Source organism: Alexandromys fortis, unplaced genomic scaffold (genome assembly GCF_014885135.2).
Source record: "Alexandromys fortis isolate MF-2015 unplaced genomic scaffold, M_Fortis_MF-2015_v1.1 scaffold_220, whole genome shotgun sequence".
NCBI lineage: Eukaryota > Metazoa > Chordata > Mammalia > Rodentia > Cricetidae > Alexandromys > Alexandromys fortis.
The window spans coordinates 1,114,192-1,138,807 of record NW_026068099.1 but is presented as its reverse complement, the minus strand read 5'-3'; the positions used below and the strand labels follow the sequence as shown (position 1 = coordinate 1,138,807).

The following is a 24,616-nucleotide window of genomic DNA, read 5'->3' as shown; positions in this document are numbered from 1 at the left end:
TTGGCCAAGCACGAGGCCAGACCAGCAGAAACGATGGTGCCAGCCATCAGGATTTAGGACAGAAGTTACTAAATCTTCAGAGGCCAGCAAGGCTTGTGTACATAAATACTGCGGGCAGGGGTGTGTGGAAACAGGAACCCCAAGAAGTGGGAGTCCAGTGCTGACAGACGCCGCAACTTTTGTACAGCCACTAAGAGGCCAACATGTACATTTCACACAAAGACACCTAACTTTTTCAAGGGAGCAACCAGCTTCAATGGTTTTTGCTTACCCTGTATTGGCCTGCATAGGACTCGGAGGAGACCTTTGTCCTCTAAGTCACTAGACAGGAATGTCACAGCAATGAACTTGTCCGCTGGAACTGAAGATGTTATTGTCAGTTCACAGAACTGCACAATTACAAAATATTGAAAAGCAGAAAAAAAAAGCAAAGAGAGATTTTAAGGAATGAAATCTAGATAGACACGAGGGACGCGAATTCGTGAGTATTTGATTTGAGGCCAAGGGCATCATATGACATGATGCAGTCCACAGGTCATGTGACTGTAATGCTACGGCAGTATTGCCTCACACCAGGCCTCGCCCTATAAATAGTCTATTGGCTGTCTTCTGCCTTTCATCGGCTTGGCTGCTCCATCCCCACTCCCCTCCAGCCATCTCTACTCCCACACAGATGGCCCTGTTCGTTAAAAGCTACCATCCCACGTTTTACAACAAGCAGCCAGAGCCCACTGTATAAAGAGATCCAAAAAGAAAATCTTCAAAGAAAACAGGGACAAATTACCAGAAGCACTTCATAGGTCTCTTGACCTAAGATTATGGAGGACAAAGCATCCAGACTCCCAGGAGCCAGAGTTCCAAGTGTGGGGACATGGTTGAAGGGTGTCTCCAGCCCCCTTTCTCATCGTGTGTTTTATTTTTTCCTTTTCATAATATACTTTGGTCATATTCCTTTCCCTTCTCCAACTCTTTGCAGATTATCTCGTGTTGGGTCCAAATATGGGGACCAAAGAGGAAAAGCGCTCATCAGGGAAGCCCGAGAACTCATCACCACCTAGAACATGAGTCAAGGCTCTGGAATTCACCTTAGTCAACTGAACACTAGTATACAACTTCTGTCTCGGTCTTTTCCAGTTGCCATAGCTCTCATGGACTGGGGAATAGGTCAGCCAGTTCTGAGATCTCACACTTACAGATTAGCTTTGCCTTTGCTGGTTTGACAGTGAGGGTGGGGGTTGAATACATTTGCCTGTATGTGTATACATGCGTGGATGGTGAGGCACAAGATGTGGGGTGTGGGGGCCCGAGTTTGATGTCAGATTTCTTTATTTGGCTTAGCCAGGTTGGCCTGGGGATCCCTTGTCTCTGCCTCTCATGTGTTGAATTACATCTGGGCCGCCACACCCGCTCATCCTTCTCCATGAGTTCTAGGAATACAAATTCTTATCCTTGTGCTTATATAGCAAGCATTTTACCTACTGAACTCTCTCCCCAGATCTGCCCTGCTTATTTTTCAGAACCACGTTGATGACCTCCAGAAGCTGCTCTTCTTGGCAGAACATCTGAAACTTATTGATAATGACTGGAGGTAGAACATGGCCTGGTACCTTTATGCAAAGATTCACTTATGCAAAGCATACCGAATATCTATCAGATATTTGATCCCCACCATGCATTAGACCTGGGGCACACTGTGGGACCACAGAGTACTCCTTAGCTCAATAATTATACTCAAAAAATACCTTTTTTTTTTCAGAGAAGACGACAATTTATTTAGAGACCTTGGGGTGGAGAGGTGAGCTCGATGATGATGATGGTGGTCTTGGGCCTGCAGCCGGAGGCACTGTCGTCTGCATCACCCACTGGGACAAATGTGACTTGGTACTGCATGGAGTCAAGCATCTTCTTCAGCCAAAGCATGTGTATCTCACTAGGGAGAAAAAGGAAAAGCGGTGAGGGAACCCTGCAGGGGTCTGTGTTCTTCACATAGAAACCTTCCCAACTCTGCTACCTGAAGATGCCATCAAAGGCCAGGTTTCAAAGAGGTCAGTCAAGTGATAACATCAGTGTCTCCTACAGAGTGGACAAAATCACAGGGAGGCTATATAGCACAAACAGTGAACACAGACAGATACTTGGTTCTTTGTGTGCAGCTATAGAAAGTTGGATAGTTTGGAGAAGGAGGAGAGCATATAGGAAAAATTGCGCTAAGGGAGAATTTTGGAAACTATCTGATGAGCTATGCTTTATGCTCTATACTTTCAAGGATGTCTGCCTGACCTTTTGATGCTGTGATATGTCAACAAATGTGTTTGGGTACACTTATAGCTATCAAGGGATGCATAGTTTGGGCATGTCAACTTTAGATCAGAATGTGCTGTTTTAGAAAGTTGGCTAAGATGGACTCAGTTTTGAGAGACCCCTTTGCCATCAGAAAGTGTCATCAGTACCTTTGACTTTTGCTCCTTTTCTGGGGTGATTTCTTTGCTTTGTGTCTCTGTGGAAAATCCTCCATGCAACATGTTGGACACCAACATTTACAGGCTTTTGCCATCTTCTCAAGGTCCCCAACTCTGGTCAGCAGTGAGGTTCCAGTTGAGATTGCCTCTGGCTGCTCTTCCTGTCATCTCTCTTTCTCACCCCAAGTCCATCAGTCCGCAGCAGTCTGACCATCCCCCCTTTATAAGTGACTGTGACACAGACCCTCTCAGTCAGGGACCTGATGACTGGCGATGCTTTGTCACAATGAGGGCTTGCTTGGGTGGTTGGGAAGAGCACTGGACTATGTAGAGAACGCCTAGCAAATGCTTTTGAGAACGCCTTAAATTGACTTGATAGTCTTCGGTGCAGTACTTAGCTCTATATGAATGACGCAAACCAAGTAAAAGCACAAGTCTGGCATTTTCAATAAGCATGCACTATCAGTTTCATTGTCTTAATTTTAGACATCTGAGCAGGGACTTGAAAAATATAGAATTCTTAAATAACTCTCTTGAGTAATTGACATACGAGTTACAGTCTTTCCAGGACAGATTTGAGAAGTTTTGACATTGCTATACACCCAATGACCATACTGCCACGGATCAAGGTAGAACGCATCCAATGTTCCTGGTAGCTCCCCTAGGTACCTCCATAATTCCTCTGCTCTCCTCCTCCGATACCTGACAATGTGGTAGTCAAAGTTCCTAGCCAGCATCTTTATTTAAAGATGTGCACTGCCCTTGCTCCTTCCCCTCAAAACCCCACAGAGATAGAGCTTCAACCTCAAGTCCAATATCTGAGAAGTCATGTATGCAAATAGATCTGGACAGAATCTAGTATGTATAAAATGTGACCAAAAGATGTGTTTGAAGGGTTCATGTTATGATGCAGCCTTGAAGTGTGGGATCTTTGGGTTTTGGAGGACAGAAGAGGAATTCGCTCCATGTTAAGAACCACTGCTTTCTCTGTGAACCCATTCTTGCTCACTCTTCACATATTACATACCTAAACAGAAGTGGGGGTGCTTGAAAGAGAGAATAGAAACCCTAGCTGGAGAGGAATACTGGAGGTGGAAGAGAGGGGTACAGATGGAAACATGGAGACTATGAACTACATCTGTTAGGAAGGCTTCCTGAATTTTTCAAGCAAAGAGTGATATACAATTAAGCCTTCTTTGCAGGAAGTGTCCCTGGGCGGCACTGAAAGAAAAGAAAACCTTTAGCAGCCTCTATAACAATGTATCTGAATGTTACACGGATTTTCACAGTGGGCTACCATTCATTTCCAGATAAATGTGGACAACACAAATGCAGATTTAATAACTACAAGGAAAAAATAGAGTCCCAGAACGCGCCAGAGACCAAGCCTAGTGAAATAGGAGTTTGGTGCTGCCCATCAGCAGGATCACGTTGGCAATGAGGGCCCAAGAAATGTCATCTCCCAGCCTTTAAATCCAAGTTCCCAGCATTCTTTCACAAAGGAGTACTAAAGCAGAAAATCTATACTTCTGTCATTTATTCTTCCCAACCTGAGGTTTTAACCTCAGTGAGAGCAAAAAATAAAGTAGAAGGAAGAAAGAGGCAAGAGACAGAAGAAAGAGAGAGTGTAAGTCAACTACATATGTACCTGTCTGCAAAGTGCTTCGGGTGGAAAGGGAGATGGGGCAGGTGTCATTGGCCAGAAACATGCGCATCACAAAGACCCAAGGACTCAGAGACCCTAGGTTTACACTCTGCTGTTTCTGCCAAATTTTTTAAAATTTGTTTAACATGACACCAGTAGATTTCACTTTCACCATGAATAATAGAACTGATTTGGGGAAGCAGTGACTGCCTGGAACAGATGTTGCAAGAGGTGACACATAGACCAGGAACACCTGTGCACTTCCCTGAAGGGCTTTTAAGAGTCTCCTACCTTAGATAGAGCAAGAACACCTGTGTGCTTACCTGGAGGGTTTTTTTCCAAGTCTCCTACCTAAACTAGAAACTGTCTGGAGCTCAGCTTTTGTCTTTTCTTCCTTATAGCAAGAAGAAAATGTCCCTATAACCATTGCAGAAGAGCATTCTATGGAGGAAACAGACATTTCTGTTTGTGCCAGAGTCCCCACCAGAATGCCAGGCCATGGTATGCTGTTACCCTTCACACTTCCTCCAAGGAGAATAAGGCTGACCTGTATAGAGCGCTTATCGACAATAAAATCTAGCTACTGCCGCATTCAAACAACTGGGGATGTGTTTTGTCCTTACCTAAAAACCTAATCTTTAAAGATTTTTCTAGGCAGGTTACATGTGCTCTCCCAACAGAGGGACATGAGGGCAGGGGTAAATGTCACTAGACCTCTATGCTTACAGCTGCAGAATTCCATGACCATAGGCAAGTTCCTTTGTTCTCATTCTTCCTGTAGTTTTGACGGCTTCACTTATGGGAATTCTATCAGTACCTAGGCAGAGAAGGAGTCAGCTCCATCATTCTGCAGCCACAAGCAAACAGATATTCTCCCTAGGAACAGAGTCGGTAAAGGAAGTCAGAAGAACAAAACAAGCCTGGTCAGAATGGTTATATCATTGATGGTAAAAGCAATCCATGAGTAGTCATGATAATGATACATTCAAGGATCCTTCTTAGGTCCAGCCCTACTGCTAAGTATCATGGGGCCATCTGGCACCTCCTCTGCCTGCTGCACTGGCACCAACACGGTGGTCACAATGCTTTATATCATCAATTATGAGGGTGCTGGCCTGAACATGTGGCAACCTCTGAATCTTGACCTTCTTAGTGGCAAATAAAAAAAAGATGGTGGAACGCCTTCAGTAAGGCAAGGACCCCAACACATGGCTCTTGGAGCATAAGAAAGAGGATAAAGAAGCAAGAATAAATGCATAGGGCAGGGAAAGGAAAGCCAAGGAAAAGACATTTCAGCTGCACATCCTGGCCCATGTCAAGAAGCCTGGCTGGGGATGAGGAATTCTGGGCATGGTGTCTGACTTTGTCTATGTTCTCTAGAAACCCTCCAACTCAAATGTCCCTACTCCAGTTGATAGACAGATCCAAACACACTCATTTCTACAGACCAAATGTGACCAGGTAATTTAATACAAATGCAAATTGAAAATACAGATTTCCAACACCCTAGTATGTGGTGTGACTTTGGCCTCTAACAAAAAAAGCTACAATGTCAGGCTATTTTGAGAACATGTATACTCTTTAGGGCTAAAGTTAGTAGGGACAGGAAAGTGGTCAGTGTTACCTGGACCCTTCTGAAGCATGAAATTTGAATTTGCTTTGTGTATAACCACACCATGCAGGTTATTATTAGTGATGACTTCTGGGAAAGCAAAATAAAATAATTTTTCAGAAGTTCAAATAAACTGGACTTTCAAATCTCTGATTTAAAGTTTGCCTTTGCAGATATAACATTTCTCCCAGCTCGCTCCTCCTTTCATATTTCTCCCACCATGATCCTGCCATGGTGAAGAGTCAAGAGTCAAGACTGAACATATTTTTAAGCCAAGTGGAAAAGACACTGTGGAGCAGTGGGAAGTCCTCAGGTTTGAGATAAACAAAGGGTTGGTCAACAATGTCACTTCCAGTGCCTACTTACATTCCTTTAGGCAAGGAACCCCCAAAACGAACATGATAAGGACCTCAGAAGGGTCTTCCACAGATACTGAGTCCCTAACTTCTAGCTGCTCACTATCTATGTTACTAAAAACTTAGCAATTGTTTCTAGAATGACCCAGGGAATTCTGTAGGAAAGATGAAACAGGAGCCAGAAAAAAAAAATGTGATCAAGGAGAACATCTAGAGAACCAAGGTGTTCTCAGCACTTGACTGTAGGAGTGCGCTGAGTTCAAGTCCCTCCTCTTCTCTCAGAAAAGCACTATTTGTCCTGAGTCTCTCGTCTTAGTTCTCTACCAAAACATCAGATGTATGCTTGGCTTGGAAGGCTCTGGCCCTTAGTAAGGTTTCTCATCTGTTTTCACCCTCCCCAGCCTGTCCCCATGCCCATGGCATGTCTGAACAAAAACATCAGCAGCCATACACAAGACAGCATGTCCATGTGAACAGGGTAGGAGGTCCCCACTCCCCAGCCGAAATCAACATCTGGAAGACTTACATTTCAGAGAGGGACTCAGACTTAGTCACCAGCATGTGTAAGGGCTGTCTGAAACTTTAACATTCTCCCTCTTCATAACTTGATGGGCAGATCCATCTTTGTGATGATGTCTATTGGACTGCTCAGGAAAATCAACAGAGTGTAGAGAGGTGAGAGGGGATTCCCAATGACCATGTGATGGCCTCGACAGTCACGCTCTGAACTTGTCCTTCCTAAGAGCAGGGCCAGTGGGAGACTTGGCCTCAAAGTCTTTAACTACAGTGGAGTTAAGGACTACTCCATACAGCCCACCCACCTGTGAAATCGACCTCTCTTTCTCTCCCTCTCCTTTTCTCCCTTTCTCTGTCTCCTTCCCTATTTCCCTCCCTGCCTACATCCCTCTCTAGTAGCTGTCAGAAGCTATCCACTTTCTTCCATCTACTAGAAATAAAAGGAACAAAATCTGAGTCCCATAGAGCAAGCCAAGGCGTAGAAGAACCAGGTCTACCAGGCTAGTCCTCTGCTACTTTATTTGAAGCAACTTTGGCATTCACTCTGGTTTTTTTCCCCACCAATATAAAACTTAGCAGAAGCTGGCATAAGGAGACAGTGAGCAGACTGAGTCTGCAGATGGTTCTCGATGGGGTGGGGACTTCCTCCAAACCTGCAAAGGGTCAGGGGCGAGGTCATTGTTCTCCTCCTAAATTGCCTTCGGCTCGTATTTCACTGGGGCAGAAAAAGCAACTCAATAGTATCTGGTGTCCAACCCTTCCCTGTCCACCCCAGAAGATACGGTTTAAGAGCCAACCCTCGGATCCCCAGCCCAACTCTTGCCTAGCCTGTGACTTGCTATCCCACATACAGTTCTCTGCAGCTCAGTTTTCTCCACGTGGAATCTGAAGTAGAACTGAAACCAGAACCTTTCTGTTTGTTTCTTCAACAGCTCTCAAATCCGGTTGCTTTTCCCCTGTGACCTCAATTTCTCTTGGATAGAGCAGGTTTTAGGGAGGTGGGAGTTGGAGAGAGAAATATCTTGTCTCCAGGACTATACCCCCAGAAAAGTTTCTTAAATCAATACAGAGGTGAACACCGAGCACCAGAGTGTCGAACTGTTCTCAGCAAGTCTGTCTCATTGTGGGAGGCTCTCTGATCTCATAATATTTTGAAGTTTCTAGTACCACATGTGACTCTAGCTGTCCTGATAGAAAATAAGAAGTTATATGGTCAGTGCATCTGACCTACTCAAAAGAGAGGTACCAGGTCTATCCACCTAACTACTCCAAGGGACCCACAGTTCCAATTCAACAAAAAGCCACACCCACACCTCTCTGTCAACTACTACTAGAAACTACTTCCTTTTGTTAATCAGAAATAATAAAGTCAAAAAAGAAATAAAACCTGAGTCCCATTGGATAAGGCAAGTTGTGGAGGAAAGAGGCCCACCGTTGGGAGACATTTCCTGTGGGGAATACAAGAGAAACAAATTGATACCTACAAAGGGACCATCACTGCCACCAACTCATCGTAGTGACCACCTAGTCACCTAACTCCACATGCTTATTTGCAAACAAAATAAACAAAGTCCTGAGAAATCCAACCAGTATCAGAACCAAGACGGGTTGCTTTCTGTTGAAACCAGCTTAACACACTACATGGCAATCCAGGCACAAAATGGACTTTACATTGTTCATGGCCTTGACTTGAATGGCAGTATTACAGGGTAGTAGACTTTGAATAAAGATCAGAGGGCAATGAGAATGTGAAAAGTGGGTGAAATCCTCCTTAGAGTTGTAGAACAACATGGGAAGACTAGGATGACTTAAGAAAATTAAATTCTATTCTTTTAACAACTTTTTCACAAAAGCTCATTGAGATGCCATTCTGTGGTAGATTCATTTCAAATGACTCTGTGGTTGTGAGCAAGACCTGTGTTCTCATGGGCCTGAGTGTAAGAGAAAAAAGCAGAGGGACTGGGATGGACAGAGGAGCTTCAACTACAAAGGGCAAGGTGGAACACTGTTTTAGACAGCTCCACACTCTCTGTAAGGAAAAAAATTCACCAAGGAATCAGTGAACAAGTTCTTAAGGTCATTTTGGCTGGTTAGAAGGAGTGCTTTGCAATGTGATGCAGGTTGCAAGACAAGCAGCTCCCAAACGATCCTCAAGCACACCGGGAAGTGTCCAAAATGTGAACAGGATACCTTGATGAGACTCAAACAGGCTATTGACTTTGAAGCTAAGCCACTCAAGGAATCTGGCATTTAAACATATTATCTTCTTACCTATAAACATCAGCAATATGGGACAGGGGGGTTATCTAGCTTCTCTCTCCTACTCAATATGTTTGCCCAGTTCTTGACTGAGGACAGTCATGGTGGAAAAGGAAAGAAGTTTTAGTGTCTGTGGGAATTTGTGCTGCTGGACTTGATATGACTTATAAAGGAAGGCTAAAATGTTGGATAAGTCTTCCTGACTCACCTACATAATAATCATGGCACGGCTTATCTATTTAGAAGCCACAAAGGCCCTTCAAATTCACACTCACAAGCTCTGCCTGATCCCGCTTTTCCTCAAGCAGCCAGGTCACTACATGACCCAGGAACAGGCCACTCTCTGACACCTCCCACACCCAGTCCATCTCCAAGACTCAGTCCTTGTCTAGTTGTCTATCTCAGCTACCCTTTCTCCCTCCCACAGTTAAGCCGCTTGCTCCTTTCTCCTGAACCTCTGCTACAGTCTAGAGTTATCTTTCACTCAGTTCTCCCATTCACTACCACCCACTCCACAGCCTCAATAGAATTCACAGATTTGTGTAGACATCTGATCAGCGGTTTGACGGATTTCAGCCATAAGGCTGAAGGTTCCATGTGCACAGGACTTTGTCTTTAGGCTGTCTTTTTACCATTTCCCTAGTGCCTAAGTGTGTGACAGACATATCTTATAAAAGCAAATTTTTGTGACTAAAATGATGGTGTTTCTGCATCCCAAACTGCTAGACAGACAGGTGGAAACCTTTGGAGAGATCTCTGTCACATCTGCAAGGGTTCTGGTTCTACTGGTTTGAAGCAGGTAGAGAAACTAGGGGAAGCAGCGAAGATCCCAAAGCCACCAAGACTTACCCAGACCCTGGTGTCAAAAGTGCTTGGGAAGAAAACATTTGGATCACACTGAATCAGCTCTCCTAGACTCAAGTGTTTACGTAAATACATTTGCTGCCTGAAGAAGTTGTGAGACTTGGGCACACATGCACACGAATATCCCACACTAAGGACTTTTAAGTTCTCTGCAGGCAAGAGACATATTTTAATAAGCACTGGCAAAACACTTCCCAGGCCTAGTATAGGGGTGGGACTTAGTGGTTCAATACCTGTTGAAAAGCCTTTAACTTAAAACCAGGGGAGGTCTCAAAACTGAGGACCAGACTTGAGCTGCACCGAAGAGGCTGCCTTATTTCATATGTATGAACAAGGTGTAGCAAAAGCTAGTGACATCACAAGAGAGCTCCACCCAGCTTCTAAGCCACACCCATTTGCAGTCACAATGGATAAGACCTTAAATACGTGGACTCCTGGCCCTGCCGGCCTTGCAAAGCCCCTCATTTTGGCAGAAATTACAATGTCGACCAGCCGCAAGCTAAAGAGCCATGGCATGAGGAGAGGAAAAAACCGAGCTCCTCACAAGGGTGTCAAGAGAGGAGGCGGCAAGAAAAAATACCGGAAGGGCTGCCTGAAGAGTAGGAAACGGGGCGATGATGGTAAGTGAAGTGTGGGTAGACATATTCAGGGACGTGTTTATCCAGCTGCCTTCATGAAGGCACTCCTCAGTCAGAACCAGCAATCTCAGCCTGAGATGCTGGAGCTGCATGGCTGAGTTCCTAGGGATAAGGATGCTGATGGCTGTGTCTTAACAGGTCTTCCTGTTGTAAATCTGTCCTTCCCCACAGCAAGTCGCAATTACCGCTCCCACTTGTGATGCGGCAAAATGAGCTCTTCCCTGGTTGACTTCAACACCACCAGACAGCAACTGAGGACAGCAGAGGGGGACTGCCAAAGAGATCTGAAGTTAGACCAAAGCCAGAGAAAGATCCTATCGAGTGGGTACAATGCCAGTCGTGATGAAATAAGGAATGTATGTTGGCTGTTTCTCCCCAGCATCTCAATAACATTTTGAAAACAAATAAAACTTGTGAAAACTGAAATTTTCTTTTGCTCTTTTGGTTGGAAAATATTTGGGTTTTTGAGCTTACGCAGGGTTGGAGGTAAGACCATTAGACATGACCCTCTGGTTCATCTCAAATTACACCTTGGTGTATGTTCCAACTTTGCCTACCCAGAATGCAGTCAACTCAAGATTTGGACCTTTACCTGGGTAGCAAGGAACTCACTGTGTTAAGCCTTAAGTGGGCTTGCAGCATAAAATCAAAGGTAGCAGTTAAGACTTTATGCTCCAAGCCCACCTTAACTCCATCCCAACTCAATTATATACCTCAAACCCACCTTAAAACCCATCCCAACTCAACTGTACCTCAAACCCATCCCAATACAGCATGGCAGGTATGTGGACACATGGATATAGTCACTGATCTTCAAGAAATTCTATAAGCTCAGAACATTTCTGTCCTCCTTTTTCTCTTGCCTTGGGACTGGAACAGCTTCACTGGGGTGATGTTTCCCTGTTCCTAGTTTCTCTGGAACGCCAAGTATTGAAATCATGTTTGGTCTTTTGGAAAGTGAAATTAGGGTTTGGCCACAAAAAGGGCCTTTCTAGGTCACCTTGACCTTCCTATGAGATGACTGGGATAGAGGGCGTCTAAGTGGTCTCAGGGTACCCTGAGTTTCCTAGCTTCCTTCAGATGACTCTGGGGGAGTGTCTGCAGAGGCAATGGGAAGGTCAGCACTGGAACAGCTGTTTGAAGACTGCTGTGGGCGGTGAACAACCTGGGAAGACCCCCTTGGGAAGAAAGTTGGTGATCTGGCCCCAATTCTGAATGCAATATTATGTACCTATGGGCTTGCTTGCCTTGCAGAGATCAGCTCCAGGTTCCCATTGGATCCAAGGCAAAGATCATGAGGGCACTCTGGACACCTGGCACAGTATCTTACACACACACACACAATTTTCTTACTCCAGTTGTAGATTGTGAGTAGTTCTGGGGAGCTGATTCCCGTGTCTAGAAACTAACCCCATGGTCAGAGCTAGGGAGGATTTTCCCTGTCTAGTTGACTCTCCAGTTCCCCTGGAAATAGTTGCCATGTGTGAGGGAAATCCTCTTCAAAAATCAAGTTGAACCCTAAACCCTAAAGATTACCACACCTGGCTATCTACTCATCACACAGGGATTGTGACCTTGACTGTAATAACTTCTCTACCAAGTAGTTCAGTTTGTCAGTTCAAAGGTAGCTGACTACATCTTGGACATGCACTAATAGTACTTAAGTCACTTAGTCCAGTCACTTTGGAACTGGTATGGTGGAGATGCCAAAAGGACACCTGCCAAGTCGTGATGTAGACTATGGGGCCAACCTAAGAGAAATGTTAGTTGGGAATCCAATCAAAGATATACCAAGTATTTTGTTTTTGCTTTTTAAATTTTCTGTGTGGCTTTGGGGCCTGTCCTGGGACTCACACAGGAGACCAGACAGGCCTTGAAGCACTGGGATTAAAGGCATGTGCCACCACCGCCCAGTGGCTTCATTTCTTAGTTTTGCTTTGGTTCAGTTTCCACCCACTCTCCCTCATTTTTGAATGTGATAGTTTGTGATTGCTTTGACGGGCATGGCTATGAGCCTATGGAAGCCAGGGAGTGAGGTGGCGCCCAATGCACTGGGGGACCTGGTCAGACAGAAACCCCAATGAGCCTGACCCTTATATTACAGTGAGGTGCCGTGGTTCCTATGAGAATGGCCCTTATCAGCTTTAACTGGCAACTATTGTAGAATGTGTGGCTTTGTTGGAGGTATGCCACTGGGGCTTGGTGTGAGGCCCACGGGGCCCAGTCACTCTCCCAGTCCCGACTGGCAGATCAGGATTTGAAGCTCTCAGCTAAAGCTACTTCTCCAGCACCATGCATGCCTGTGTGCTAATGGATGCCCATTAAATGCTTTCTTCTATGAATTGCCTTGGCCATGGGCATGTTTAGACAAGAGCATAACAGCCTAAGATGCTGGAGACCTCTGAACCAGCTGACAGCACCAGCCTAGTTGGGCAGATCTTCTCCTAACCACTCCACACTTAGAAGTTGCTCGACTCCTCCGAGCGTTGTCACCTGTTCAGTGGGGTCAGCACGAGGATCTAAGAGTCAGCAACTCAAACCTACCCAGAGGATCAAAAGGGACCATATGAATCCTGAAATCTCCACACACGGATCTACAAATGGAGCGAAATAAGTGTGTAGGTCTAGCTAGAAAATTGCCTCAGGGACTGAATGTAAACCACATCCACTACACACCACGTTGAGCAATACAACTAGGAGATGAGCACCCGGATCTGATTGAGTCACAGAAACCCTTTGTGTCTCGCAAGAGAGGAGGGTGAGTCCTCTGGCTTGGGGACCAGTGGTGGGCTGGCCTCAGTTTCATCTAAGAAAAGCTGGCAAGGTGCCCGGCCTATGTTGCAAGGGCGGGTGGGTAGAGGCACCCAGAAGAGGAGGACAGGTGTGGGTAAAGACTTGGAAAAACAGAAATGTCTCTCATCTTGCAGTTTGTATCTTTTTCCAAGTTACAGTGTTAGCAGACACTAAACCCTCAGGAGGCCCATCATCTCCCCATGCAGCACAAACTACATTCAACCCTGTTGAACAGAAGACAACGGTTCATAGTCGTTAAATGTCCACCACAGTTTAACAAAGGTGGTCTATCTCTTCAAGCCCCCAAGTTCTCTAAATTAAAGGATTAAAGGAGTATGAAAATTACAGGGTTCTGTCCCAATGGCCCTAATGGAGTACAGCTTCCCTAAACACATGATAGGAACCCTCAGGTTGGGAAAAACATCCTCCCCACTAAATCAGCCAGGTTTGTTGATTGTACATAGACCGTATTTACAGCTTCAGAAAACAGTCATTATTCCATAAACAGAGTGAAAGGACATTACACCATGTTCTGGCACTTACATTGAGAGAGATTATTAACCCTTAAGATGAACAGAGCCTGAACTTGCATGTTCTCCTGGGGAAGGCTAATGTGCTGCTATGTGCTTAGTACATTTAACTGTGGTTCAATAAAAGGCAGTAAGTGAATGGCGGGGCTGCTGCTGACAGGAGACATTGTGTATTTAGCTCTCATGGGGGAATCAGAAGAACAAAGGAAAAACATTGTAGTGGGAAAGAACTTCAGAGTCTCAGGACTCGGGTCCAGTGTGTTGTAGAGCAGAGGGGACACTGACTGGACTCACTGTAGCCCTACCGCTGGCGGAGCACTGTTGACAGACAAGGTGCCAGACAAGCACCTCTCCCCTCGGGGCCCCGCTGGATGAATCATATCCTCTCTTATTCCAGCACAGAGCTATAATACTCTAACACAGTGGAGAGCCTCTTAACTGATTGGAAGCCTCATGAAGCTAAGGACCAATTGTTTGGGTTCCTTAGTGGGACGAATGTCAGCATTCCCCACCATAACTGAGTACCGTAAGTGAAACACAGCCACTTTGTAACTGTAAAGCCGAGCTGGGGAAAACAAGCCAGAACTGAAGGGTAAGCTCTGCAGAGAGAAAGATGTGCGGCTATTAGAGCAAAATAGGTTGTCTTTGTCTAACAGAAGGGCTTGTCTCGGTATAGACACTCCCACTAATGGAATTCAACAAGCAAACAACCAGTCAATGGTGTCCAAGGGGCAGGTTAAAAACCGTGCATCTGAATTTGGATAGATTTGCATCTAGAAGGATGATGTGTTCTAGATTTCCCTCGGAAGAATGAAACATGGGATAATTTCATAACTCCCACAGGAGTCTGGGTCAAGCTGTGCTTATGCTATGAATAGAACCTCACACGAAGCCCTATCACAAGACACCCTCTCTGCCTCTGTGGAGCATGCCTGCAGATGTGGGGATGGTGCCTTCTACACATTGTATGCTTCCAATAGCTCCTTACTGTGCACTAAACTTCTCAGATCATGAATTTATTTATATCTGATTACCTTGCTTGCTAACTATCTAAATGTATTTCAGGCATACATACCATCAGCGTTGGACTGAATTAGGTCCACCTAAAGATCTTCAACGGAAGCTCTTAACTCCAGTACTTAAAGATGTGGTTGTATTCAGAGACAGGACCTGGAGAGGTGAAAATGAGAACAAACATTGATCCTGCTGACTAGTGTTCCCCTATGACGATAAAGAGGTGCATGGTATACATAGGGACAACCAAGAGGTAGGCCCTCCAAGATAAAAAGAGGGAACCTCTGAAGAAACCAGAAATGTTGCCCTTTAGCCTAGCCAGTTTGGATGTCCACCTTCCTAGACCAGGATGGAGCGGGGAGGACTTTGGACTTTCCACAGGGCAGGGAACCCTGACTGCCCCTCAGACTGGAGAGGGAGGGGGAGAGGAGTGGGGGGAGGGGGAGAGGAGAGGGAGGAGGGGAAANGGGGAGGGGGAGGGGGGGGAAAAAGGGGGACGGGGAGGGAAATGAGAGGCGGAGAGGAGGCGGAAATTTTTTTTTCAATAAAAAATTATATTTAAAAAAAAAAGAAATGTTGCCCCTTTTATCTGAGACTTCCAGTCTAAAAACCTGTGAGATTAATTTCTCTTCCATAATGGTGTTTTGGGGAGGGGGGTTGTTAGTTTGTTTTTTTTTTTTTTGAGACAGCCCTAGCTGTCCCTAAACTAACTCTGTAGACCAAGCTTGAACTCACAGAGATCTGTCTGCCTCTGTCTCCCAAGTGCTGGGATTAAAGGCTACTTTTCCCTCAGAGTTCTCCCTCATTGGCTTCCTGTCTGTTTACTTTGGCTACTATACTCACAATTTGTAAAGTTTAAAGATCAAGCATAAGAGAAGAGGGCCTCACTGACTTTCTAGTAAGTTCATACGCATTGGCCTCCTAGATCAAAGAGTTGACTTTAAAAGATTATGACACCTCTCTTAATTAATTCCCTGAAGTTAGCAGTGCTATCCTGGTGAGAAGACTGAAGAGTTGTGAGAGTAAACAACTTGTATGGTATTGTCAAACATCTTTTATATTCTCTCTTATAACCAAACAATTTACCACTGATAATAAAGACAATTCTGACCGAGTGTAGTGACGCATGCCTGGGACCCAGCCACAGTTGGTCTCCTTTCCTGTGCAATGGGGAATGTGGGAAAGACCTTTTTCTAAAAATAGCTCCTGATACAACTTCCCAAATCTTTCCTATGAGCTTCACCATGCCATTCTATGGTCTTACCCTGGACTGTCTGCCTTCAGGTACCCAGCCTGAGGTGCTGGGATGGAGTAGTTCAGCCCTAGTCCCCATCCCAAGCCTTGTCTGGAAGCTGAAGGGCAACCCAATGCCACTCCATGTCGCTCATTGCTCCAGCCTCTTAGACACATCCTGCTTGTGGCCACACTCCGCTTTCAGACCCACATCACACCTGCTTATGTGGTCCTCCCCGGAGGAACTCTGAGAAGCTCTCAATGCCTTTAGAAAACATCCAGGTCCAGAGACAGCTCAGCACAGCGAGTCCAGAAATGGCATCTCAGGAGACCAGACCTGTCCACCTCAGATGCTAGCGCAGTGTTTTCTCCAGAACAGCCATTGTGGTTCTTGGGACGTGGGAGCTGGGACTCAAACTCAGAATTCTGCATTGCTTCTGGACTGCTGCTGGGAAGCCGGACAGGATCTTGGCCCTCAGCTGTCGGAGGCCATGGTATACAGCTCATGGCAATCGATAATCCAGATGTCAACCCACCAGAGGTGTGACTCTGATGGAAGCTAACCCTCCCCAGGCAAGGCCTGCAGGATCATTGACTCTGGAAACTTGCTCACTTTTGCTAAAGTAGATTAATGTCTCCCTAATACCTGCAGTGTATTGTATAATCTCATGTGATATGTAGATTTAATCTCATGATTACATCTCAATATTGTGGGCACATATATCTGTGGGTGGTCAGGAAGATGACTTTTCACTTAGTTATATAATTTTGGTGTATAGAATATGTGCTGGACATACGTCGTAGCTAGATCTATTTGTCCTATGAGGATTGGAGACATTTAAATGCCTGCTTTGGTCTTTTGCTCAGACTAAATGCACATAATTAGTTCACTTTCACCTCAAAGCAAGTTCAAACTGGACTAAAGGCTTTTTAAAAAGGGATCTTAAGTTTAAAACCTTACAGCTGTGCACAAGGTCAGAACTGCAGATGTCTAACCAGGTTGCTGCACAAAGCATGTCAATTCTTCACCTTCCAGCCTGCTAATTCTCAAATTTTACCACTGGGCACCGTGCCCTGACCCCTCTGGTTACGGTCTTATTCCTACAACCTTGGAACCTTATGTTGCCATGACAATGGCCCAGTTCCCTATCGCTAACCCTAGGAATTTGCTTTTGACCAATGAGAGGTAAGTCTTGTGATTTTATATCACTTCAAGGCTCCTGTAAAGAGAAGGGTTTTTAGGCTAGAGAGTTTTTAGTTTTTAGGGAGAAGAAGCTAGAAGAAGAAGTAGGAAGAATTGGAATGAGAGCAGGAGAGCTAGAACAGAGGCAGAACAGTAAAGAGACCCGTGCGAAAGAGCACATGAGAGAGAGGGAGTTCGTCCTCAGATACCCACAGAAAATGTCGTTTTCACTTTCTGTAACTTCTGATCTGAACACTGAAGAAAGTCTTGGGGTGAATCCCAGAGGCTCTCGGTACTCAGCCTTAGTCTGTCTTCCTACAGAGCAGTGGAAATCCCTGAGAGGTACCTGCCTCACCTAACTCACCTCTGGTTATCTTCCTGAAGCTATTCTCCCCATCCTCATGCTGCCAGCCCCTCCTCACAGCCTTCGCCTCAACGTTCGAATCTGTCTTTATAGGGAAGTCAAGGAGAGAGAGTCTAGTAACGAGGAAGGGACCTCTGTGATTAAGTCAGGTTTACTAGACAGGTGCAGAATATAAAGTACAGTCACACAGAAGAACGAGATGGCAACGCTGCTGCTGTTTCCGCTGCTGATCCCTTCGTTCCCAGATGTGATGGGGAGGTCCAGGGAAGGTCACCACTGCCACTGCCAGCGAGCCCTCCACAGTCCAAGAGAGCATCCTTCACCCCATTCTGGCCTTTTATTCAGGTTGTTCAGGTCATGTAGCCCCCAAAGAATGCCCATTGGGCCAAGCCACCCCAATGCAATTGACTGTCAGGTCAAATTCTCACAACAGCCTACCTCTTTAAAGATAGTGAAGCACAGTGAAATTTGAATGCTGCCCCCCCTATAGCTAACTTTCATTGTCAACTTGACAGGGCTTAGAATCACCTAGAAGACACACCTCTGAGACTTGTCCTCCAAAATATTTCCAAAGAGGTATAACAGAGAGAAGACTCACGCTGGGTGTGAGCAGCACCATCCCATGAGCTTGGCAATAAGCTGGGCACCAACATTTACCTCTTTCTGCTTCCTGATTTCAGACACACAGTAAAACATTGGGTGTGAACTCCTACAGCCATGGTTTCCTTGCCGTGGTGCACTGTACCCTCAAACTATTCACTAACGTAAACTCTCACACACCAAATGGCTCGTGTCTGTTGCACTCTGGTTCTGCAGAGTTAGGATTGGGGAGGATTATCCACATAGTCCAAATAATAATCAGATCTGGGCAGCCATGATGAGGGCTTTTGTGTTCTCTTGAAGGGGACTATGAGGCACACCAACAGGTGAAACTTTTCCTGAGGCATTATAATTCTGCTTTACTCCCTACGTTCATGAAAGTCATCTGAGAGGCTGATTCGCTCATATTCAGAGAAGTGCATGCCATTGAGGAAATGCATCTACCTGCTGCCTTTGTCCAGTACACAGGGAAGAAATGTTGGTTCAAGGAGCTTAGATTTCCAAAGGGGATATTGAGTCACTTGATCAAAAAAGATGAGAGGCATACAAATGTCAGTAATTTCACTGGAGAAATTTTCTCTATTCTAAACTTTACTTTGTATTAGAACTCATCTCTGAGGGCTCTAAACCAGATGTAACAATATATACCTATATAGGCTCAGGTGGCAAAGGCAGAAGAATCAGCAGTTCAAGACCAGGCTTTGCTACACAGGAATTTCAGGCCAACCTAGGCTATATATTGGGAACTTGTCTCAAAAAAATAAAAACGAACAAACAACTAAACTAAAAATGACAGCAACATCAAAAGGTTGATTATAAGAAGCTGCAAAATTGTGAATTTATGCAGCAAAATCTTTGTTCCACATCTCCCAGCAAGATCCTGAAGAGGGGCCCATTATTAGTATGGGATATGCTTTTTGTATGAACTTCTATCTAGTTGCTTTTCTATGGCTGTGATAAAATACTCTTGACAAAAGTTACCTAAGGGAGAAAGTGTCTTCTTGGGCTCTTGGGAAAGTGCACACTATTGGCTCTGGTAAGTACTGGCAGCAGATGTTGAGGTAGCTGGTTACATTGTACCACAGTTGTAAAAGAGAGAACAATAGATTTTCATGCCCAGCTACCTTCCTCCTTTCTGTGCCTCTAAGACATAAGCCGAGAGAATGGTACTGCCCTCTTTAGGATGGGTCTTCTAAGCTCAATCAACCAAATCTAAACAGTCTGCATATGTTCCTGGAGGCTCTTCTCCTACATGATCCCAGATTAGATTGATAATATTAATTGCCATAGCTTTCCATACTGAGCCTACAGCAAAAGGAGCTTCCCTGAAGTCATTGATTTCCCAAATAAAATCAGAAGCCTTTTTGAAGGAGCAGAAGACAATGAATATTGGAAAGAAAACCAATGAGTATGTGCTGTAGACACAGAGCAAATACTCAGGTTCCAATCCCCAGGACTTGACAATGCTTAATAACCGTATCAACTCTTCCTGAATGTCTAGAGGATGACAGCAAGCCAGACTCTACCTAGGTGTATCCATGCCACATGCAGATGCCTGTCCTCAGTTATCCCTAAGCACCCATTTCCAAGGTCTCAAGTCTTCCTATGGAAGGCAGATGCATCCATAGAGTTGAGACAGAGAAAAGATCGTCATGCGCAGCTCGAGCAGACTGGAGTGATGAATCTGCGAGCAAGGGACCGGCAGCATCCCAGAAGAGCTAACCTGCAGTCGCCTGGATTTGAGAACACTGAGGAATGTCCTCCAGAGCCCAATTATTCTCTAAAGTATAAAATTAGCAAATCTGTGATTATGTGCATAGCGACCTTAGGATTAGAAGAGCATCTGCATCCTTAGGTAAACTGGGTCAGGAGCAGGAATCTACATCACCATTCTATCCAGCTTGAACAGCGCCGAGACCTGCTTCCCTGTTAGGATATCTGGCTCCAGTTAACTTTCATATAAAATCCTGTTTGTGTGGACATGGAACCAGTAAAGCAAGCTCATGCAATCTACCAGAGAGTACTAAAATTCTTCCCAGGGAGCTGGGAGACAGCAACAGTTAGGCTCCTGGGAGTTGGGGGTTGTTTGGGTTTTAACTTTTAATTTGTGTGTATGTGATTGTGTGTGTGTGTGTCTACACCTACACTTGTGTGTTCAGAAGACAACTTACAGGAGTCTATTCTCCCCTTTCCACCTATGACCTGAGTACCCAGAATTAAACTCAGGTCATGAGTCTTGCCAGGAAGCATCTTTTCCAGCTGAGCCATCTTGCTAGCCTTGGTTTTATTTTTTAGCCTAGGCTGGCCTTAGACTTAGCGACGTTTAACATCTGATCCTCTCGCCTCTGCCTCTAAAGAGCGTGGATTACAGGCATGGACCACCACATCTCCAGCCTAGGCTTCCAGTTTCAATGGCAGCATACACAGGAACGCTAACCATTGCTTCACAGCAGGGAGAGGCAAGGCCTTTTCCCCTTGGTTATGCTTCTCTCCATGTGTCCTCCTGGTGCCCATAAGGTGTCCTGCACACACAAGAAGTAGAATCAGAGTTTGGTGAATGAATGGAGAAAAGAAAATGAACTAATTGGCTACTTAGTAAATTCCCAGGCCAGAGATTGGAGCCAAGAAAAGGAGGTTGCTCTTGGAAACCCCAGTAAATCCCTTTCTTAATCTGCCTTTCCAAATGGGCACACAAAGCTAGGCTGAGAAACCAAAAGCTGTGGGAAAGTCAGAATTTGAACCAAATTGAATTACCTGTGCCGAGAACTGGTTCGGACTCGTCCAGTCATTTGTCCACAACCCTCAGACTCACTGCCCCTTCCAGGGCTTCCAGACATATAAGAAGGACTAGGTGACCCTGTTAGTTTTTCAACACCTTAATTGGATGAGAAATAAAAGTGATGTTGATTGACTGGCAGACTCAGAAGCCAGGGCTCTGAGACCCAAATCCCAGCCACGATGCTGACCCTGGAGTGACAAGGGAAGCGAGTCAGCCTGCTCTGCCTCAGTTTCTTCCTTTCTAAATTAGGATGATAGTAGCACTACTTCAAAAGGTGATCGCAACGGACATAAGAGACACTGTTTACAAACTGCTTGGAAACAATGGCTGGCGGAGGGAAGAAACTACATAATAAACGGTGTTCTGGTCTTTTCTTGGCTTGTAGGTGTAGCCAGACTAATCAGAGCTCCTCCCTTCTCAGGGTTTAACAGTGGCCACTGAATATTTTGGTGTCGGATGAACGACCCTCGGATAATATGGACGTGACTGGAGCCAGGCAGCACACACCTGTCCCTGCAAGAATTTCAGATGTATCTGTTGCCCACATAGCCCATTAGTAAAGTCTGAGGAGCTGGAGCACAGGCAGGGCTGGTGGGCAGGAAAAGAATGGCATCGGTTCCCCAGGATGGGTAGACTATTGCAGGAAACCCTAGCAGCCGCGTGTGAAATAGCTGCTCTGCCTAGCGCAGCCTCCGCTTCCCTGTCTTTGCTCCTTTTCTAAGCCAAAGTCACCGTAATATTTTGCTAAGAGAATAAGAGATGGATATATGCCTATAAATGGATGCAACGTGATGACTGAGGACTTCCTTGTGCCAAGGAAAACAAGCATGAGGCAGCTGGAGACAGGAGCCAGGGGAGCCCGTTGAGTCAGAGGCTCTCCATCTCCCTGGGACCCAGCTCCAGCCTGCCCAGGGCTGGCCATCTGGGAACAGCAGTCCCATGGTCCTGAGGGAACGGCCTGCCAGGAACCTCAGGGCCCTGGACCAGGAGTTGCTGGGAGCTGAATGCTGCAATTTGCCATGGGAAAGGAAAGAGACAATCAGAGGCTGGTGGCCCAGAGAAACCACTGTTTAATTCAATAGGCCATCAGCTGAATGATTGCTGTGTGCAGGGCATGGAGCAGCGGGGCAGAAGCGGCAGGGTCTTCTGGTGGTTTTTGTCTCCGAAGACCTTGAAGCCATGGTAAGGGGAATAAGAATGAGACAAATGGAGAGCAGCTGCTTCCCAAAGTATTGGGTCTCCAGGAGCGGTGGGGAGTGTGTGGAGGTGACCACGTGTGTGTACAGTTATGCACACATGCATGCATGTATACGTAACACACAAAGACCAGAGGTCAAGTGTCTTTCCTTACTGCTTCCCCACCTCACATTTTGAGAACAGTATCTCACTGAACCTGAAGCTCATCAATTCAGCTAGACTGGCTGGCCGATGAGTTTCTAGGATCCACTGTCCCCCAATATACCACCACGCCTGGATTTGATAAGGGCTCTGAGGATTTGAACTTGGATCCCTGTGCTTGCGAAGCAAGCTTAGCAGTCATCGTCCTAGTCCTTGAAGGTAAGGTTTAAAGGAGGGAAGAACATAGGATTTTCATAGATGGGGAATACAGGCTAGACAGAATGGGCCACATGACAAGCCATGGAGGGGGGAAGACAGAATTCGGCTCTTAGGAGAGCAAAGGGTCCAAATATGACGGCTTGAGGGGGGAAAAAACCACATCGGTGCACATCTTGGTAGAGAGCACTAAGACCTGCACTATACCATCAAGCCTGGTGCAGGAAGAAAGGGGAGGCACAGGAGGTTTGGGAGCCCAAAGAGCACAGATAAATACTGAGCATTAGGACAACTAACTGGGATTAGCTGGGAGAAAGCAGAAGACAGATTCCTTACGGTCATCAGCCCTTGGAAAGTCTGTCGTGTGGGATGGTTTTGTCGCCTTAAAGTCTCTCCCTCTTGCTCACGCTGCCTGCCTGAGGATCAAGGGACAATAAGTGGTTTCTGGGAGAGGGAGCGTCTTGGGCGGTGCAGCCACCATGAAGTTGCTCATGTTCCTGAAAATGCCATCTTGCTCCCTTACTTACAGGCAACTCTGAGGCCATCAATTTGGTCGCCGAAGCAAATACACACACAAAGGTGTGAAAGCAGAAGGAGGCTAGTTGAGGAGAGGAAGGGTCAGCGGGAGCTGGAAGACAAGAGGGGGTGATGGGGTGCATATGAACAAAATGCATTATAGACATGTTCGAGAGTGTCATAATGAAGCCAACTATTGTGTATAATTAACATATGCTAATATAAAAAACTTGAAAAAAATAAAGTTTGTTTCCCTACCACAGCTCATGAGGCTCCCACTTTTGCCTCACCGGTGCCACCGGTGCAATGGCCCAAGAGTGCTGGCTCTCCTATTCATCCTCTGACAACCAAGTTATCTTCCTGGTTCTCTTCTGCCTCAGTCTTGGCTTCTCTCCAAGGTGACCACCATCCATCCCATTGCTTCTTGCATGACCAGATTTTCCTCCTTAGGATTAGGTGAGCCTAATCCTCTATGTCCTAGAATCTGAGCTGGCATGAGAGTCATGTTTGCTCAACAAGTTAATGCAGAAAATATCCTAGAACAGTATGGATTTAGTCTTGGAAAAGATACGCCATTTCCTCCTCTCTTCATCTGAAGAAATCTGGCCTCCTTATAGGTCCAACTTTTCGGGGTCCTCCATATTTGTCCAAGTTAGTCATTTGGAGCAGCCACAGGGTTGGGGGAGGAGACTGATTGCCAGTCCTGCCATCCCAGCCAAGCTAACCCAAGGCCCAGGCATGAGAGATAAGGCACTGTCTTGAATACTAAGCCAAGTCAAGCCTTCAGAAGACCCCAGCCCCAACGGCCATCAGAACACAGCTGAATGAGAGAACTCCTGAGAGACAACATCTAGCAGAGCTTAAGGGTAATAGAAAGGAGGTCACTATGGACATGTCCTTTAAGCATAGATCACGTCTTCAGATCCTCTCAGATCCTCTCTGTCTGCCTGCCTTCTATTTACCTCAGAGTGAGCCACCTGGCTCTACCATGTCTCCTCAGCATTCACAGGCCCATAAGTGACAGAACCCCCAAGGACTATCTAACACCCCCCAAAACCTGGAGACAAAACAAAGTTGCCCTCCTTTTAAGTAGATTTCTTAGGTATTTTATTGCAATAAGAGGTGAACTAATCAAGGCACCAAGCTGAAAAAAAAAAAAAAAGATGGCTCTAATCAGAAGCCAGTAAGTTTGGGGGTTGTTTTATCCTGCCTCTGAAATGTCCTTTCTCCTTCACCCTTATAAATTCTCAGACACCTCTCCCTATGACTTCCACACGACTTCTCCAGAATCATTTCCTCACCCCGCCCTACAACATGCAACAAATGCCCCTTTTGGATCACGGGGTTAATTACCTACTCGCTGCATGGGTTCATCCCATCTGTTTTCATGTAGCCATATCTTTTGCATCCCCACCACAGGGGAAAAAAAAAACTCTGTCTCCAAAGAGAAATTCACAGGGACTGCCATTCACCTGCTGGGAAGTGGGTGAGATCTGGGGAAGGGTTGCTGCCAGAGGCCACATGAACACTGGCCTCTGGCCCTGGGAGCAGCAGTAGCTGCTGTTGAAATGGGCCTTTGCCATGACCCGGTCCTGAGGGAACATCTGCAGATCTGTGGTTGTCCTGGAATAGGCCATGGGAAAATCCAAGAGCAGCCACGGCTGTTGACAAGCATCCCAGAATCCCACTGGAATGTCCTAC

At 45.7% G+C, this 24,616-nt stretch overlaps 1 protein-coding gene and 1 long non-coding RNA gene across 3 annotated transcripts; one reads left to right on the top strand and one right to left on the bottom strand.

Annotated features, from left to right (window-relative positions):
- Positions 1-1,873: 1,873 nt before the first annotated feature.
- On the bottom strand, positions 1,874-22,955 carry LOC126489463 (uncharacterized). Its single transcript, XR_007588926.1, has 3 exons — positions 22,927-22,955; positions 14,748-14,842; positions 1,874-1,930 (listed from the first exon to the last, which is right to left on the bottom strand). It is a non-coding gene; the product is annotated as an uncharacterized lncRNA (long non-coding RNA).
- Tnp1 (transition protein 1) lies at positions 10,193-10,549 on the top strand. Of its 2 annotated transcripts, none has more exons than XM_050123759.1 (2): positions 10,193-10,331; positions 10,521-10,549. In XM_050123759.1, the coding sequence occupies exons 1-2, from the start codon at positions 10,193-10,195 to the stop codon at positions 10,547-10,549; spliced, it is 168 nt and encodes a 55-aa protein (XP_049979716.1). The 2 variants fall into 2 exon arrangements, with proteins under 2 accessions (XP_049979716.1, XP_049979717.1); XM_050123760.1 differs by having other exon boundaries at positions 10,193-10,335; positions 10,525-10,549.
- Positions 22,956-24,616: the final 1,661 nt, after the last annotated feature.